General features: G+C 41.5%; 1 protein-coding gene across 1 annotated transcript in view; it reads right to left on the bottom strand.

The window, feature by feature from the left end:
• LOC115148674 (opioid-binding protein/cell adhesion molecule-like) overlaps positions 1-19678 on the bottom strand; it is a 286553-nt gene that overhangs the window by 120075 nt on the left and 146800 nt on the right. The window contains exon 2 of the mRNA XM_029690773.1: positions 17669-17904. Coding sequence (XP_029546633.1) covers positions 17669-17904 — 236 coding nt within the window. The remainder of the gene's footprint in view (positions 1-17668; positions 17905-19678) is intronic.

Here is a 19678-nt window from a genome sequence, read left to right on the forward strand (position 1 = left end):
TGCAGCTCATCCAGGATGGCACATCAATGCGAGCTGTGGCAAGAAAGTTTGCTGTGTCTGTCAGCGTAGTGTCCAGAGCATGGATGCGCTACCAGGAGACAGGCCAGTACATCAGGAGACGTGGAGGAGGCCGTAGGAGGGCAACAACCCAGCAGCAGGACCGCTACCTCCACCTTTGTGCAAGGAGGAGCAGGAGGAGCACTGCCAGAGCTCTGCAAAATGACCTCCAGCAGGCCACAAATGTGCATGTGTCTGCTCAAACCGTCAGAAACAGACTCCATGAGGGTGGTATGAGGGCCCGACGTCCACAGGTGGGGGTTGTGCTTACAGCCCAACACCGTGCAGGACGTTTGGCATTTGCCAGAGAACACCAAGATTGGCAAATTCGCCACTGGCGCCCTGTGCTCTTCACAGATGAAAGCAGGTTCACACTGAGCACATGTGACAGACGTGACAGAGTCTGGAGACGCCGTGGAGAACGTTCTGCTACCTGCTGCCTGCAACATCCTCCAGCATGACCGGTTTGGCGGTGGGTCAGTCATGGTGTGGGGTGTCATTTCTTTGGGGGGCCGCACAGCCCTCCATGTGCTCGCCAGAGGTAGCCTGACTGCCATTAGGTACCGAGATGAGATCCTCAGACCCCTTGTGAGACCATATGCTGGTGCGGTTGGCCCTGGGTTCCTCCTAATGCAAGACAATGCTAGACCTCATGTGGCTGGAGTGTGTCAGCAGTTCCTGCAAGAGGAAGGCATTGATGCTATGGACTGGCCCGCCCGTTCCCCAGACCTGAATCCAATTGAGCACATCTGGGACATCATGTCTCGCTCCATCCACCAACGCCACGTTGCACCACAGACTGTCCAGGAGTTGGCGGATGCTTTAGTCCAGGTCTGGGAGGAGATCCCTCAGGAGACCATCCGCCACCTCATCAGGAGCATGCCCAGGCGTTGTAGGGAGGTCATACAGGCATGTGGAGGCCACACACACTACTGAGCCTCATTTTGACTTGTTTTAAGGACATTACATCAAAGTTGGATCAGCATGTAGTGTGGTTTTCCACTTTAATTTTGAGTGTGACTCCAAATCCAGACCTCCATGGGTTGATAAATTGGATTTCCATTGATTATTTTTGTGTGATTTTGTTGTCAGCACATTCAACTATGTAAAGAAAAAAGTATTTAATAAGATTATTTCATTCATTCAGATCTAGGATGTGTTATTTTAGTGTTCCCTTTATTTTTTTGAGCAGTGTATATATATATACATACTGTTGAAGTCGGAAGTTTACATACACCTTAGCCAAATACATTTAAACTCAGTTTTTCACAATTCCTGACATTTAATCCGAGTAAACAAATCCCTGTCTTAGGTCAGTTAGGATCACCACTTTATTTTAAGAATGTGAAATTTCAGAATAATAGTAGAGAGAATGATTTATTTCAGCTTTTACTTCTTTCATCACATTCCCAGCGGGTCAGAAGTGTACATACACTCAAATAGTATTTGGTAGCATTGCCTTCAAATTGTTTAACTTGGGTCAAACGTTTCAGGTAGCCTTCCACCAGCATCCCACAATAAGTTGGGTGAATTTTGGCCCATTCCTCCTGACAGAGCTGGTGTAACTGCGTAGGTTTGTATAGGCCTCCTTGCTCGCACACACTTTTTCAGTTCTGCCCACACATTTTTTATAGGATTGAGGTCAGGGCTTGTGATGGCCACTCCAATACCTTGAATTTGTTGTCCTTATGCCATTTTGCCACAACTTTGGAAGTATGCTTGGGGTCATTGTCCATTTGGAAGACCCATTTGAGACCAAGCTTTAACTTCCTTACTGATGTCTTGAGATTTTGCTTCAATGTATCCACATAATTTTCCTTCCTCACGATGCCATCTATTTTGTGAAGTGCACAATTCCCTCCTGCAGCAAAGCACCCCCAAAACATGATGCTGCCATACCCGTGCTTCACGGTTGGGATGGTGTTCTTCGGCTTGCAAGCCTCCCCCTTTTTCCTCCAAACATAACGATGGTCAGCATGGCCAAACAGTTCTATTTTTGTTTCATCAGACCAGAGGACATTTCTCCAAAAAGTACGATCTTTGTCCACATGTGCAGTTGCAAACCGTAGTCTGGCTTTTTAATGGCGGTTTTGGGGCAGTGGCTTCTTCCTTGCTGAGCGGCCTTTCAGGTTATGTCAATATAGGACTCGTTTTACTGTGGATATAGATACTTTTGTACCTGTTTCCTCCAGCATCTTCAGAAGGTCCTTTGTTGTTGTTCTGGGATTGATTTGCACTTTTCACACCAAAGTACGTTCAATCTCTAGGAAACAGAACACGTCTCCTTCCTGAGCGGTATGACGGCTGTGTGTTCCCATGGTGTTTATACTTGCGTACTATTGTTTGTACAGATGAACGTGGTACCTTCAGGCATTTGGAAATTGCTCCCAAGGATGAACCAGACTTCTGAAGGTCTACAATTTTTTTCTGAGGTGTTGGCTGATTTTTTTTTTTTCCCATGATGTCAAGCGACAAGGCACTGAGTTTGAAGGTAGGCCTTGAAATACATCCACAGGTATACCTCCAATTGACTCAAATGATGTCAATTAGCCTATCAGAAGCTTATAAAACCATGGCATAATTTTCTGGAATTTTCCAAGCTGTTTAAAGGCACCGTCAACTTAGTGTATATAAACTTCTGACCCACTGGAATTGTGATACAGTGATACAATTATAAGTGAAATAATCTGTCCGTAAACAATTGTTGGAAAAATTACTTGTGTCATGCACAAAGTGGATGTCCTAACCGACTTGCCAAAATTATAGTTTGTTAACAATACATTTGTGGAGTGGTTAAAAAAACAAGTTTTAATGACTCCAACTTAAATGTATGTAAACTTCCGACTTCAACTGTATACACTACCATTCAAAAGTTTGGGGTCACTTAGAAATGTCCTTGTTTTTGAAAGAAAAGCATTTTTTTTTGTCCATTTAAAATAACATCTAATTGATCAGAAATGCAGTGTAGACATTGTTAATGTTGTAAATGACTATTATAGCTGTTAACGGCTGATTTTTTATGGAATATCTACATAGGCGTACAGAAGCCCATTATCAGCAACCATCACTCCTGTGTTCCAATGGCACGTTGTGTTAGCTAATCCAAGTTTATCATTTTAAAAAGCTAATTGACCATTAGAAAACCCTTTTGCAATTGTTAGCACAGCTGAAAACTTTTGTTCTGATTAAAGAAGCAATAAAACTGGAATAAAACTACATTAGAGTGTCTACTTTAAGAAACAGATGCCTCACAAGTCCTCAACTGGCAGCTTCATTAAATAGTACCCGCAAAACACCAGTCTCAACGTCAACAGTGAAGCGGCGACTCCGGGATGCTGGCCTTCTAGGCAGAGTTTCTCTGTCCAGTGTCTGTGTTCTTTTGCCCATATTAATCTTTTCTTTTTATTGACCAGTCTGAAATATGGCTTTTTCTTTGCAACTCTGCCTAGAAGGCCAGCATCCCGGAGTCGCCTCTTCACTGTTGACGTTGAGACTGGTGTTTTGCGGGTACTATTTAATAAAGCTGCCAGTTGAGGACTTGTGAGGAGTCTGTTTCTCAAACTAGACACTCTAATGTACTTGTCCTCTTGCTCAGTTTCCTCTTTCTATTCTGGTTAGAGCCTTTGCGCTGCTCTGTGAAGGGAGTAGTACACAGCGTTGTACGAGATCTTCAGTTTCTTGGCAATTTCTCGCCTTCATTTCTCAGAACAAGAATAGACAAGTTTCAGAAGAAAGTCCTTTGTTTCTGGTCATTTTGAGCATGTAATAGAACCCACAAATGCTGATGCTCCAGATACTCAACTAGTCTAAAGAAGGCCAGTTTTACTGTTCTTTAATTAGAACAACAGTTTTCAGCTGTGCTAACATAATTGCAAAAGGGTTTTCTAATGATAAATTTGCCTTTTAAAATGATAAACTTGGATTAGCTAACACAATGTGCAATTGGAACACAGGAGTGATGGTTGCTGATAATGACACTCTGTACGCCTATGTAGATATTCCATTAAAAATCAGCATTTTCCAGCTACAATAGTAATTTACAACATTAACAATGTCTAACCTGTATTTCTGATCAATTTGATGTTATTTTAATGGACAAAAATGTGCTTTTCTTTCAAAAACAAAGACATTTCTAAGTAACCCCAAACTTTTGAATGGTAGTGTACATATTTATTTATACTCAGGATTCTGACATTGCTTGTCCGCATATTTCTATATTTCTTAATTACATTCTTTTACTTTTTAGATGTGTGTGTATTGTTAGATATTACTGCACTGTTGGAGCTAGGAATACAAGCATTTCACTACACCCACAATAACATCGGCTAAATATGTGTATGTGACCAATAAAATGAAATGTGATTTGTGTCATGAATGTGGTTGGCTCATCTTTAGCTTTACAGGTGCCTTATTGCTGGGGTTATCAGTGGACAAGGTCACTTGGCTGATTGATGTTTACCTCTGGAGGCCTTCCCTCTGTGCAGGTCAACATGACTCTCCATTTCATTGTAGGTGGTAGAGGGGAGGGCCTGCAGGGGCCAGAAGGACAACTAGAGCAGTACTGTCCCCATAGACTTTCTGATGTTTTGCTCTCCTGCCATAAAGGTAGCTTCCTGGTGCCAGTTCTGAGGAACTCCAATGTATCCCTCTCCCAACCCAAACTGCAGTGAGTGCACTAAGGCTGAAATGTTCCATTAGCTAAGTGAGCTAAAGCCTTGGGGAGATCATGGACTTCTGGCTATTGAGTTGCATCGACCATGTTGATGTATATCATGTTGATGTTTGGCCCTCCACGATGTGTAGAAGTTTGTCTTAAAGTAATAAATTAAACAACATTTGCTCATGCATTTTCGCATTTCTGAAACATCTACAAGCACATGAAGTGTTCTTCTTTCATACTGGTTTGCAGCACTGCAAGTCTGAGTCTGGCGTAGGAGGTTGCTAGTGGGAGTTCATTGGGTTTCCTTTGAAAGAGGCTATCAGACAACTGGATCAGGTATGGAGAGTGTCTCAGTATGAAATATGCATGGTTCAGCATCTTTCAATGTAAGGGTAGCATGAAATACCTTGTAATGTGCAATACTTGTAGTATTGTAGTAGGCATACATGCCTTGGTAAAATTGCTTTTTGTTGATGAAATTCCTGAGGTGTTTCCTTTAATAATCTTGCACTATTCTGCCATCTGTGGTTTTATGTAATCCATTTTATGGCTTTATAAAATACACTTCATAATAACTATGGTTACATTCACACAATAAAATTACTATTGTGAGTAGTCATATTAATATAAACTTTGATTAAACGTTTACATGTTTTGCAAGAAGAATGATTTCACTAATAATCCTGTTTTCATGAACACAACTGAAATCAGGCTTCCTGATGGGACTTTAATAAATGCAGAAAATCTCCAATCAAAATAAACATTCTACCCTCTCCGGACATACCCGAGGACAACTAGACCCGTTCCCGAATTGACCCAGTAGGATCCAGACCCGGTACAATCCAAGTGAGGGAAGCAGCAGAAAAGTAATGTTTTAAGAAAATGTATTAACCAGAGTTGATAAAGCGTGAGAGAAGGGAGAGGTGCCACTCTGGCAGGCAGGGGATGGACAGTAACCAACCAAGCCGACTCGCGCTGTAGTAGAGTAATAGCTGCTATAGCTAGATTATTTATCATCAAATATGATTACGTAGTACCTGTCCTGGATGGCATCAAACCGGGAGAAGTTAGATAAGATAGCTAATTTCTTTCTCTCTCTCGCTGCTGCAGTCACGTTCGGATCTGTATGGGCCTGCCAGACAAATCAGTTATAATTACACATACCCGAGACCTGTGACAATCATATCAGATCCGACCCAGACCCGAGACATTATTTAGAATTCTGGATCCGCTCTGGTCCCAGATCGGGTTTTGAGTATTCGGGTACAGGTGGATTCGTGAAGACCTCTAACGCAGAGTAAGGTGTTTACATGACTAATGCCATACTAGTCCTACTGCCATATGTCTACCTGTACCATGAATACTACTGATGTTTAATATCTAATTATTAGTGTGCATGTAAACATACTCAATGATAAAAAGCTACAGAGAAGTTACACCTCGCAATGTGAGATCAGGGCTGAGAAACAAGTTACACTGAACAAAAATATAAACGCAACATGCAACAACTTCAAAGATTTTACTGAGTTATACAGTTCATATAAGGAAAACAGTCAATTGAAATGAATTCATTATGCCCTAATCTATGGATTTCACATGACTGCGAATACCGATATGCATCTGTTGGTCACAGATACCTTAAACAAAAAGTATGCGTGTAGATCAGAAAACCAATGTCACGCCCTGATCTGTTTCACCTGTCCTTGTGCTTGTCTCCACCCTCCTCTAGGTGTCGCCCATCTTCCCCATTATCCCATGGGTACTGTATTGCGGTACTGCCAGTCATTATGTGTCTACCTGTCCCTTCAAGAGACCTAGCTCATTGATAGGAATGAGTACTCTGGTGGGTCTTAAGGATAATTTTGCTTCTCCCCCTACTCGCCCCCCTCTCCATGCCACCCTGCGGTGGGGCGACCAGTCCAAGTCTCTCCAGATACTCATCGATTCGGAGGCCGATTATGAGTCTTATGGACGTTACTCTGGCGTCCGAGCTGGGCATCCCTACACAACACTTCTCCATTCCCATGAATGTTAGAGCGCTGGACAGGCGCTCTACAGGCCGGGTCACCTACCATACCACCCCCATCAACCTACGTGTGTCGGGGAACCACAGCGAGACGCTCCAATTCCTGCTAATTGAGTCTCCACAGGTATCTGTGGCAATGGGATTCTCTTGGCTGCAGCAACACAATCCCTCGATTGACTGGTCTACTGGTGCCATCGTGGGCTGGAGCCCGTTCTGCCATGCTCATTGCCTGAAATCAGCTCTGCCTGCCCCGGGAGGTCTTCCTGGGGGCTTGGAAATTGCCCCGAACCTCTCTGCCATTCCCGTGGAGTACTAGGACCTCCGGGAGAAGTTCAGTAAGGCCCAGGCCACTTCGCTTCCGCAAAACTGACCGGTACCCAAGGATGTTAAGCCGGGTGCGCTGGCACGCCGCTATAGCCCTGCGGCTACACCCCCAAAAGCCGAGACCTTTTCCCCATGCTCCAGAGTCATTAGCCCCTCTGCTGTTCGTCCTCTGTTGCCCCGTATCCTCTGTATACTTCCTACTTGTCATGTGTCTAGATGTAAACCCATGTCTCACAGCCCTTTGTCTCCTGTTGCCTGCCGTCCTGTGCCTTTGCCCCTGCTCTGGATTACTACCCTCTGCCTGACCTGACCCTGGGCCTGGCCGCCGTCCTGTGCCTTTGCCACTACTCTGAATTATCGACCCCTGCCTGCCTTGACCTGTTGTTTGCCTGCCCCTGTTGCTGTAATGAACATTGTTACTTCAACACAGTCTGTATTTGGGTCTTACCTGAAACGTGATAACCAATCAGTATCTAGTGTGACTACCATTAGCCTCATGCAGCGTGACATATCTCCTTCACATAGAGTTGATCAGGCTGTTGATTGTAGCCTGTAAAATGTTGTCCCACTCCTCTTCAAAAGCTGTGTGAAGTTGCTGGATATTTGCGGGAACTGGAACATGCTGTCTTACACATCGATCCAGAGCATCCCAAACATTCTCAATGGGTGACATGTCTGGTGAGTATGCAGACCATGGAAAAACTGGGACATTTTCAGCTTTCAGGAATTGTGTACAGATCCTTGCAACATGGGGCCGTGCATTATCATGCTCAAACATGAGGTGATGGTGGCGGGTGAATGGCACAACAATGAGCCTCAGGATCTCGTCATGGTACAGTGTCTCTGTGCATTCAAATTGCCATCGATAAAATGCAATTGTGTTCGTTGTCCTTAGCTTATGCCTGCCCATACCATAACCCCACCACCACCATGTGGCACTCTGTTCACAACGTTGACATCAGCAAACGCACACCCACACAATGCCATACACGCTGTCTGCCATCTGCCCGGTACAGTTAAAATCGGGATTCATGCATGAAGAGCACACTTCTCCAGTGTGCCAGTGGCCATCGAAGGTGAGCATTTGCCCACTGAATTCAGTTATGACGCCGAACTGCAATCAGGTCAAGACACTGGTGAGGAAGTCTCTAGATTTTGCTCGCCTGAAGTAGAGTATATTGTGATAAATTGCAGGCCACATTACTTGCCTAGAGAGTTTTCAGCTATACTTTTCGTGGCTGTTTATTTATCACCACAGACAGATGCTGGCACTAAGACCGCACTCAGTCAGCTGTATAAGGAAATAAGCAAACAGGAAACCACTCACCCAGAGGCGGCGCTCCTAGGGGCCGGAGACTTTAATGCAGGGAAATTTAAATCAGTTCTACCAAATTTCCATCAACATGTTAAATGTGCAACCAGAGGGAAACAAATTCTAGATCACCTGTACTCTACACACAGAGATGTGTGCAAAGCTCTCCCTTGCCCTCCATTTGGTAAATCTGACCACAACTCTATCCTCCTGATTCCTGCTTACAAGCAAAAATTAAAGCAGGAAGCACCAGTGACTCGGTCTATAAAAAAAGTGGTCAGATGAAGCAGATGCTAAACTACAGGACTGTTTTGCTATCACAGACTGGAATATGTTCCGGGATTCTTCCGATGGCATTGAGGAGATCACCACATCAGTCACTGGATTTATCAATAAGTGCATCGAGGACGTCGTACCCACAGTGACTGTACGTACATACCCCAACCAGAAGCCATGGATTACAGGCAACATTCGCACTGAGCTAAAGGGTAGAGCTGCCGCTTTCAAGGTGTGGGACTCTAACCCGGAAGCTTACAAGAAATCCTGCTATGCCCTGCGATGAACCATCAAACAGGCAAGGCGTCAATACAGGGCTAAGATTGAATCATAATACACCGGCTTCGACGCTCGTCTTATGTGGCAGGGCTTGCAAACCATTACAGACTACAAAGGGAAGCACAGCCGCGAGCTGCCCAGTGACACGAGCCTACCAGGCGAGTTAAATCACTTCTATGCTCGCTTCGAGGCAAGCAACACTGAGGCATGCATGAGAGCATCAGCTGTTCCGGACGACTGTGTGATCAGGATCTCCATAGCCGACGTGAGTAAGACCTTTAAACAGGTCAACATACACAAGGCTACGGGGCCAGATGGATTACCAGGACGTGTGCTCCGTGCATGTGCTGACCAACTGGCAGATGTTTTCACTGACATTTTCAACATGTCCCTGATTGAGTCTGTAATACCAACATGTTTTAAGCAGACCACCATAGTCCCTGTGCCCAAGAACACAAAGGCAACCTGCCTAAATGACTACAGACCCGTAGCACTCACGTCCATAGCCTGAAGTGCTTTGAAAGGTTGGTAATGGCTCACATCAACACCATTATCCCAGAAACCCTAGACCCACTCAATTTGCATACCGCCCAAACAGATCCACAGATGATGCAGTCTCTATTGCACTCCACACTGCCCTTTCCCACCTGGACAAAAGGAACACATGTGAGAATGCTATTCATTGACTTCAGCTCAGCGACGAGACAGCCTATAGGGAGGAGATCAGAGACCTGGCCAGGTGGTGCCAGAATAACAACCTATCCCTCAAGATAACCAAGACTAAGGAGATTATTGTGGACTACAGGAAAAGGAGGACTGAGCATGCCCCCATTCTCATCGACGGGGCTGTAGTGGAGCAGGTTGAGAGCTTCAAGTTCCTTGGTGTCCACATCAACAACAAACTAGAATGGTCCAAACACACCAAGACAGTCGTGAAGAGAGCCTATTCGTCGTGAAGAAAGCCTATTCCCCCTCAGGAAACTAAAAAGATTTGGCATGGGTCCTGAAATCCTCAAAAGGTTCTACAACTGCAACATCAAGAGCATCCTGACTGGTTGCATCACTGCCTGGTACGGCAATTGCTCGGCCTCTGACCGCAAGGCACTACAGAGGGTAGTGCGTTCAGCCCAGTACATCACTGGGGCTAAGCTGCCTGCCATCCAGGACCTCTACACCAGGCGGTCAGAGGAAGGCCCTAAAAATTTTCAAAGACCCCATCCACCCCAGTCATAGACTGTTCTCTCTACTACCGCATTACAAGCGGTACCGGAGTGCCAAGTCTAGAACAAAAAGGCTTCAGTTTTTACCCCCAAGCCATAAGACTCCTGAACAGGTAATCAAATGGCTACCCGGACTATTTGCATTGTGTCCCCCCCCCAACCCCTCTTTTTACGCTGCTGCTACTCTCTGTTTATCATATATGCATAGTCACCTTATCTATACATTATGTACATACTACCTCAATTAGGCCGACCAACCAGTGCTCCCGCACATTGGCTAACCGAGCTATCTGCATTGTGTCCCACCCACCAACCCCTCTTTTACGCTACTGCTACTCTCTGTTCATCATATATGCATAGTCACTTTAACCATATCTACATGTAAATACTACCTCAATCAGCCTGACTAACCAGTGTCTGTATGTAGCCTCACTACTTCTACAGCCTCGTTACTGTATATAGCCTGTCTTTTTACTGTTGTTGTATTTCTTTACCTACCTATTGTTCACCTAATACTTTTTTGCACTATTGGTTAGAGCCTGTAAGTAAGCGTTTCACTGTAAGGTCTACACCTGTTGTATTCAGCGCACGTGACAAATAAACTTTGATTTGATTTGAGCACGCAGATGAGCTTCCCTGAGATGGTTTCTGACAGTTTATGCAGAAATTCTTCAGTTGTGCAAAGCCACAGTTTCATCAGCTGTCCGGATGACTGGTTTCAGATGATCCCGCAGGTGAAGAAGCAGGATGTGGATGTCCTGTGCTTACACATGGTCTGCAGTTGTACTGCCACATGTCTAAAACAACGTTGGAGGTGACTTATGGTAGAGAACATTCAATTATCTGGCTACAGCTCTGGTGGATGTTTCTGCAGTCAGCCTGCCAATTGCACACTCCCTCAAAACATTTTAGAGTGGCCTTTTATTGTCCCCAGCGCAAGGTGCATCTGTGTGATGATCATGCTGTTTAATCAGCTTCTTGATATGCCACACCTGTCAGGTGGATGAATTATCTTGGCAAAGGAGAAATGCTCACTAACAGGGATGTAAACACATTTGTGAACAAAATCTGAGAGAAATAAGCTTTTTGTGTGTATGGAACATTCCTGGGATCTTTTGTTTCAGCTCATGAAACATGGGACCAACACTTTATACATTACGTTTATATTTTTATTCAGTGTAGAATGACTAAGAATTCCTCAAGAGATAATAACTTGCATATCAGAGGTTCCAGGTTGAGAAGCATGGGTGAAGATTACAGCTATGAAATCTTACTAAGAAACACAAGTGAATGTTAGGATTTGCCAGGGCTTCCTATAAAGTCTGTCTTTTCTGTGAAAGTGGCATTGTTATCTTGTGAATACAAACTGTGATTCTCTCACTTCTCTCAGGTTTAAATGGTTGAGAGATAATTGTAGTCAAATGCCGCCTCTGCAATAATAACAACCTTGGTCCCCTTTGTAAGTATAAAGCCTTGTTACAATACTTCTTTGTGTTTTCTACAAAATTAAAAGTTTGAGGTTAAATCCAAGTTTCAGGTTTCTGTCTGGGGCTCCTGTACATTCTCCTTTGTTACTTATACCCTATTGAATTACTTCTGATCGATATCATAGATGGATGTTTCTGGAAGTGCATGCAGGTTTTCGCAAAGATATGGTTTTCCAGTTGGCGTCATTCTCAACCAAAATAGATGTAGCACTGACATTACAGCAATATCCAAGCAGATCATAATGCAAAATAGTCTTTACCAAAAGTGGTTTAAAAGTTGGTTAAAACACCCATTTGCAGAAAAACATGTTTTAAATTAACTCAGCATAAGATCTATATATACAGTAATTATGAGAGACAAGAACAATCCTACTCTTACCTCTTCCCTGTGGTGTATAAATAGGCAGGATGTCAGAGAAGGTGGTGCGGAGAGAAATGTGATAAAAAACCCATCTGTGAAGCATTTCATGGCTAAACACAAACCCTAAAATGTCCTGGCACCCATGAGTCACCTTTGCTCTCACATAGCGTTCCTCAGAGCACTGCTCTCCATTGAAGTCTCTTTGGTTCATACAATAAGAGCCCCCCGACAAGATCAGCCATGTTGTACCCACCAACTTAAGAGTTGTGCAGTATCTGAGAGGGTCACATTTAGGACACATATAAAGTATAGGCGAAAGTCTGCCATCAGAAAACACAGCAGTTGGGAAAGCTGATTCCTTGTGTGAGAGTTATTTTTCTTTAGGCAGTGGCTGCGGAACCAACCTTTCAGGACCTTTCTTCCTGGTCAAACATCCATGCAGCCTTCCAACCATTTGTTCTCAATCAGTTTCATGGGGATATGCATTTAGATCGTCTTGAGTTATACAGTGTTGATTCAAAATAACCTAAAGTGTTGTTTTGAATGATGTACAGTGAGTGAATTTTAGAGCAGATTCGGTTCAACTGTAACATAGCCGACCTGTGTATTTTGCCCAGCAGTGTGCGCTGTTGAATTTTGGCCACATGAGAGAAAAATGTGGTGGTGTTTTTGTCTTAGAGTAACGTTATACTATGCTATGATATTCAGTTCTGTTAGTGCCTTCAGAAAGTATTCAACCCCTTGACTTATTCCATATTTTGTTTTGTTAAAGCTTGAATTCAAAATGGATTAACATTAGAACCGCCTGGTCTTTCAGCCTATAAGTACCCGCTAGAGAACGTTGAGAACGTTGCCGGGCGTTCCCTTTAGCATCAGATGCATATCAACCCGCAAGGTGCCCAAACATAAGCACCAACGCTTGATAAATAGTGCATCAACAATTGTAAAGCATGAATTGCCTGAATAAATATTTGTAGAAATATATCCATGTAAAAATATAACAACAACAGTTATTTGTTTAGATAGAATCAATTATATGTTTTGTATAGTTCTACAAGTCCTAGTGAAAAACGTAGGCCTAAAGCTGAATTTTCGACACTTCAAGCCAATGACACAAACATTCTAAAGGTCTAATAAATACATTTAATATATGCTATTAGAATAATAATAATGTGGCTGTGTTTATAAAAAGCTTAGGGAACATTAGAATACTAAATAACTATTATTTCAAAGAACATTACAGCATTTTCTTTAGTTTATGTTAAGCTAGGCTATAAGTAAAAATTAAAGTTGAAAGTTGAAGTTGAAGTCCATCACAAAGAGCTCTATTATAATTTCATTTTTGGCAGGTCTAAAGAAACATTGTGGAAATAATAAAATGTTTTTAAAAGAAAACAGAATAGCATACTTATGTTTATTATGTTACTAGTATTTGCTTAGTACCCAGAGCAATGCCGCCGGGTGAGTGGTCATGTGCTGAACACATGGACAGCACAGATATTCTTGGAAAAGTGACATTTGGAAATAAAGTGCCACCTCTTGAATGTTGAGTTATTAGACAAAGGTAAGTGCCATAAAAGCTGCAGAATATGTTGCTTCTGATACTATATAGAAACATTTTACCTCCATGTGACTCTGAAGGAGGATTTGATAAAGTGATGCTCCTTTCCCTGCATCTGTCAATTACAACTTTGGTATAGTTTATGTGTTGTTTCGATGTGCAAGCGGACTGAAATAGTTTATTTCCCGCTCGTCAACTTGGATAGAATATGATTAGTAAAAGAGTTAGTAAATAAAACAGTCCCGTAACAGATTATTTTTACAAAGTAAAACGTAAAAGAGAATGGTATCAACCCACAAGGCGCTCAGTGAAATTATTAACACGAGCGCCAACACTGATAAATAGGCATAACACAAACTCATCATTACACTATTGTTGTAAATGAAATCAACCTCTTCATCATTCAGTTAGGCCTAATTTAAATTGTAAGTAACGTGCACAATTATCACACATTCATCCATTTGTCATTCATTCAGTGGGCTGGCATCGTTTGCTTCCCTTCCCTCATCAACTCGGATAGAGTCAAGGATATGTTTTGCATTATTCTAAAGGCGTACTGTAACATGTAAGCATGTTTTAGTTTCCCTTACAATACATTCAACTAGTAATAGAGTTATAGTAATTAAAACGGTCCCATAACAGCTTCTTTTTACAAAGTAAAACTTAAAAGAGAATGATATCAACGCACATGGAGCACGGTCAAATTATTTGCTATAAACATGAGTGTCAACACTGATATATAGGCATAACACAAACTCATCAATATTGTCTTCCTAAATTAAATCAACCTCTTCACCCTCCTTAACATTCAGTTAGGCCTAATTTAAATTAAATTGTGAAGTAAAGTGCACGATTATCACCCATTCATCCATTTGTCATTCATTCAGTGAGGAGAGAGACGCAGTAGCACCAGGCTAGGTACCAATGTCCCATATCGCATCATTTTGGCGGGTTAAGTTGGGAATAGGTATGGGAAAAAAGAGGAAAAAGGCTCTAAATACTTTTCTGATTGTGATTTCAAAAATCGGACAAATGAGCAATGTAAAATACAAACATTTAGGAAAAGTCCGGAAAGGAGTAGGACGTAGCTTTTGGCCTATTTTTTTAATTTACAAAATCAAACATCAGTGGCCGTTTTCTCACCCATCTATAGACAATACCCCATAATGACAAAGTGAAAACATGTTTTTAGACATTTTTGCAAATGTATTGAAAATGAAATACAGAAATGTCTCATTTACATAAGTATTCACACATCTGAGTCAATACTTTGTAGAAGCACCTTTGGCAGTGTCTTTCTGGGTAAGTCTGGGTAAGAGATTGCTTTCCACACCTGGATTGTGCAACATTTGCCCATTATTATTTTCAAAATTCTTCAAGCTCTGTTAAATTTGTTGTTGATCATTGCTAGATAACAATTTTCAGGTATTGTCATAGATTTTCAAGTATATTTAAGTCAAACTCGGCCACTCAGGAACATTCCCTGTATTCTTGGTAAGCAACTCCAGTGTGTATTTGGCCTTGTGTTTTTGGTTATTATCCTGCTGAAATGTGAATTAATCTCCCAGTGTCTGGTGGAAAGCAGAGTGAACCAGGTTTCCCTCTAAGATTGCCTGTGCTTAGCTCCATTCTGTTTATTTTTTTATACTGAAAAACGGTTACAAGCATACCCATAACATGATGCAGCCACCACCATACTTGAAACTATGGAGAGGGGTACTCAGTAATGTATTGTATTTGATTTTCCACAAACATAACATTTTGTATTCAGGACAAACAGTTAATTGATTTTGTCAAATCTTTTGCAGTATTACCTTGTTGCAAACAAGATGCATGTTTTGGAATATGTTTTATTCTGTATAGGCTTCCTTCTGTTCACTCTGTCATTTAGGTTAGTATTGTGGAGTAACTCAATCCTCTGTTTTCACACATCACAGTCATTAAACTCTGTAACTGTTTTAAAGTCACCATTGACCTCATGGTGAAATCCCTGAGCGGTTTCCTTCCTCTCCGGCAACTGAGTTAGGAAGGACACTATGGTGTTATTTGCATATTGCATCCTGATTGGCCATATGCTAATGAGGGCCTGTGGGAATGTAGGGGTTTATGAGGATCCCTCTCTCTCTCTCTCTCTCATGTGGCTTGTAATGTGATGTAATGTAATCCCTCTCTCCCTCTCTCTCATGTGGCTTGTAACGTGAAGCAACGTCAAGTTAGCAATACATTTGCCTTCATAAAGATACATCGTTGGTAGTTATTTTACTCACGTATAGACATGTCTGATTACACGACAAACACCTGTATCTTTGTATTGATACACCATCCAAAGTGTAATTAATAAATTCACCATGCTCAAAGGGATATTCAACGCCTGTGTTTTATTTTACCCATCTACCAATAGGTGTCCTGCTTTGCGAGGCATTGGAAATTCTCCCTGGTCTGTGTGGTTAAATCTTGTGTTTGAAATTCACTGCTCGACTGAGGGACCTTACAGACAATTGTAAGTGTGTGGTACAGAGATGAGGTAGTCATTTAAACATGATGTTAAACACTATTATTGAACACAGAGTGAGTCCATGCAACTTATTATGTGACTTCTTAATCACATTTCTACTCCTGAACTGATTTAGGCTTGCCATAACAAAGGGGTTGAATACTTATTGACTTAAGACATCTCAGATAACTTTAAAAAATGTATTCGTAAACATCTTGAAAATGTCAAGGGGTGTGAATACTTTCTGAAGGCACTGTAAGTAGAACAGGCTACTATCATGATGATCTTGCAGATTCAGCATTGATCTAACTTTATTAAACAAGCACCATTCGCCAGAATAGCATATTCTCTACAAGTAAAACAGAGACTCTGCGCAAAGTAGATAATAAAGACATGCGCAGTAAGTGATCCGGACATGTGCAGAAAGTTTGGGACCTTTAGCACCCAGAGAAAAAGGTCAGAGAAAATGTCGGATCCGCAGCCACTCCGTTTTCTTTATCTTAAAACAAGCACCTTTACAATCTGATAGTGAAGTGTGAAAATATAATAAGGTAGCATTTAAATCAATCTGTAAATCAAGCTCCAATAATAAACAACAATAATATATTAATGATACATTATGAAGAGTAATCATACAGTGTAGCTGACATTCTCCTCAATGATCTGTTAATTACAGTTCGAAAACACAATTTAAGTACACTAATTTGTTCTGGGTTTACAGATTGAACAATTGTTTTAATCTGCACGCCACTGCTAATTAGGGAACATCTAATATTTTCAAAAAAAATGCACTGGCTATTATTTTAGAAATGTTTCCTGTAATTAGTGTCAGGGCTAAATTCAAAAGTTTAATGAATAACAGATAGTACATTGTTTTCTTAGCAAAATGTTGCATTTCCAAACAGGACAATAAACAATCCTTGATGACTCTTGAACAAGAAATAGCTATTGCCAAATTATGTCTAGTCCAGCAGTTATCAGTTGTTTTATGATTGCATACTATTGTCTGTTGTAGCGTTGGTCCCTTTGTAAATGCAAGATCCTCTCATTGTTAGTTCATCTTGTTCAATTTTAATTCAATGTTAAATGAGTGTCTACATGATCTGTACCTCAAAATCCGACAAAGGGCAGTGGTGCTAATTGTTTTTGGAATCTGAGCGTGAGGGAAATTGATTTCACTGTAAATGATAACAAAAGTCCAGGTATCGACAGCTGATTTAGCAAGCCCTTGCTCTGAAACTGGGCCACGGTTATCCAACTTGCTGTGCCCCCAAATCAATATCTATCAACGATCTGAAATTAAACCTAGATTAAATCCCAATTAATCTAAGGGAGTCACGTTTGGCGAGTTCCAGTTAATTACATCATCCTGGCAAAGGTTTTTCTTCTCTTTATCTATCATACCTCCCCACCGGTTAAGTCAAAACGATCACAGCCACGAGTTTGAAATATTGCATCTGTAAATTCAACACTAAAGTCAGACTACCATGCAAAGACAGTGATATCAATCAGCCCTGTATGTCTAGATGACAATTTGACTAAACTCTAATCGCAAACCCCAAGAGAACTATCGAAAAAGGGCTAAATCTGACTGAAGAAAAAGTGCAGTACCTTGAACAATGAGATGCACTTTGGACGATTTGGGTTTATTGCTCATGAGGATGGAGCACACGTAGGGCCCCTCATCGTGTACATTCACATTCTGGATCTTTATGCTGTACTCTGTCACGGGTGTGTTGTCCATTCGGACAACGCGAGGGTCCAGAGACCACTTGTCAGTGCCCGCATAAAGAATGGTGGTGCGATTGAGCCAAGCCACTCGCGATACCTTGCTGTCCACAGTACATCTGTGAGACAAAGAGAGAAAACAGAGAGAGAGAGAAGAGGATGAGTGTTAAGCATTCCAGCATATTTTTACTGTGTTCTATGGTGTCCATTCTATTGTAAAGCACAATCGAGTGATATTCATTGACTGATATGTCTGACTGATAATATTGTGTGAGGATGTGGCTTTTGTATGACGTTTTTGATAAAGTAAGACCTTGGGCTCTCTTATACAATATAATGTTCTTCAACACTGTTGCTGGGGACCCACATGATGCGCATGCTTTTGTTTCAGACCAATGGCATGCCCTTGAGTATTTGAATCAAGTCACCAGGACCTTGATAAAAGAACTGACTTCATAGAGAGAATAGCTCTCAGCGATGCTATACATCCACAATATACTTTTATCTCTGGAGGGTGGCACACCAATACAAGTACTGTACACGGTCGAAGATTGTTCCTCTGTTAATCTGGGCTGGAATACTCATTGACAGTAGATGCATGTTGCATGATAACATATTCCTTGAGGTTTTGCATTGAAGGGGGATTGCAGAAGTGTGTTCAAAAAGTTTCCTTTAATATAGCTTCTCATAACCTCTAATTGTGGCAGAGGTAAGTGTGTAAGAGTGTTGAATTGAGAAGTTCAAAACCCACTTACAGGCCTCCCACAAAGTTCCACTCCAGAACCTATTCACCGCTATTTCATAGGAGTCTGGGGGGTAACACTTTACATTAAGTTGCCCCTATTACTATGCAACTATCTTAGTAATAACTGTGTTAATAATTTAGTAGTTACATAATAGGGTTGATGTGGAATCATTTTTACTATTATCTATATTGTAGAATAATAGTGAAGACATCAAACAATGAAATAACACATATGGAATCATGTAGTAAGGAAAAAAGTGTGAAACAAATCAAAATATATTTTATATTTGAGATTCTTCAAAGTAGCCACCTTTTGCCATGATGACAGCTTTTCACACTCTTGGCATTCTCTTAACCAGCTTCACCTGGAATGCTTTTCCAACAGTCTTGAAGGAGTTCACACAAATGCTGAGCACTTGTTGGCTGCTTTTCCTTCACTCTGTGGTCCAACTCATCCCAAACCATCTCAATTGGGTTGAGTTCAGGTGATTGTGGAGGTAATCTGATTGTGGAGGTCATCTGATGCAGCACTCCACTGTTAGTCCAGACAAGCCCTGGACTAACAATTGAGTAAAACAAGATTATGTTTTGGGATCTGATGGGGTACAACAGTTGAACTAAGCTCATGAGGTATTTATTAGTAACATTCTTCAAGAATCAATGAGTTAGAAATGGATATACCAGTCGCAGATTGTCCTTTTCAGTGAGTTTATACCCTATATTTTAACTATACTTGCACATGTGTCCATTGATTGGTGGTAAATGTTTGCTCATAAATTAATTTTATTCACACTTAACACCAAATTACATACATGAGGCTTAATTAGAAGTGATTCATGCATTCTATGGAAACAAAACATATGCTTAGCATTTTACAAACGAATTCTGTCACAATTACCATGGTACATTGCTTTAAATGTCAGCACCTGTGCAAAATTCCCATTTATACTGGGAACCTACGCCAAGTCCGATTTGTATATCCTTAGTATTCTCCGGTTGCCAGGCCCTGTGGAAAATTCCAGTCGAACCATGTATTTGAAAAAGAGAGAAGCCTAACAAACAAACAACGTGATTTAAATTCAGGACAGATTATTGGATCATAACCTCCATGCCTAACCTTCAATGAACTTCAGTGGAGGAATATCATA

This window comes from Salmo trutta, chromosome 15 (assembly GCF_901001165.1).
Source record: "Salmo trutta chromosome 15, fSalTru1.1, whole genome shotgun sequence".
NCBI classification, from domain to species: Eukaryota; Metazoa; Chordata; class Actinopteri; order Salmoniformes; family Salmonidae; genus Salmo; species Salmo trutta.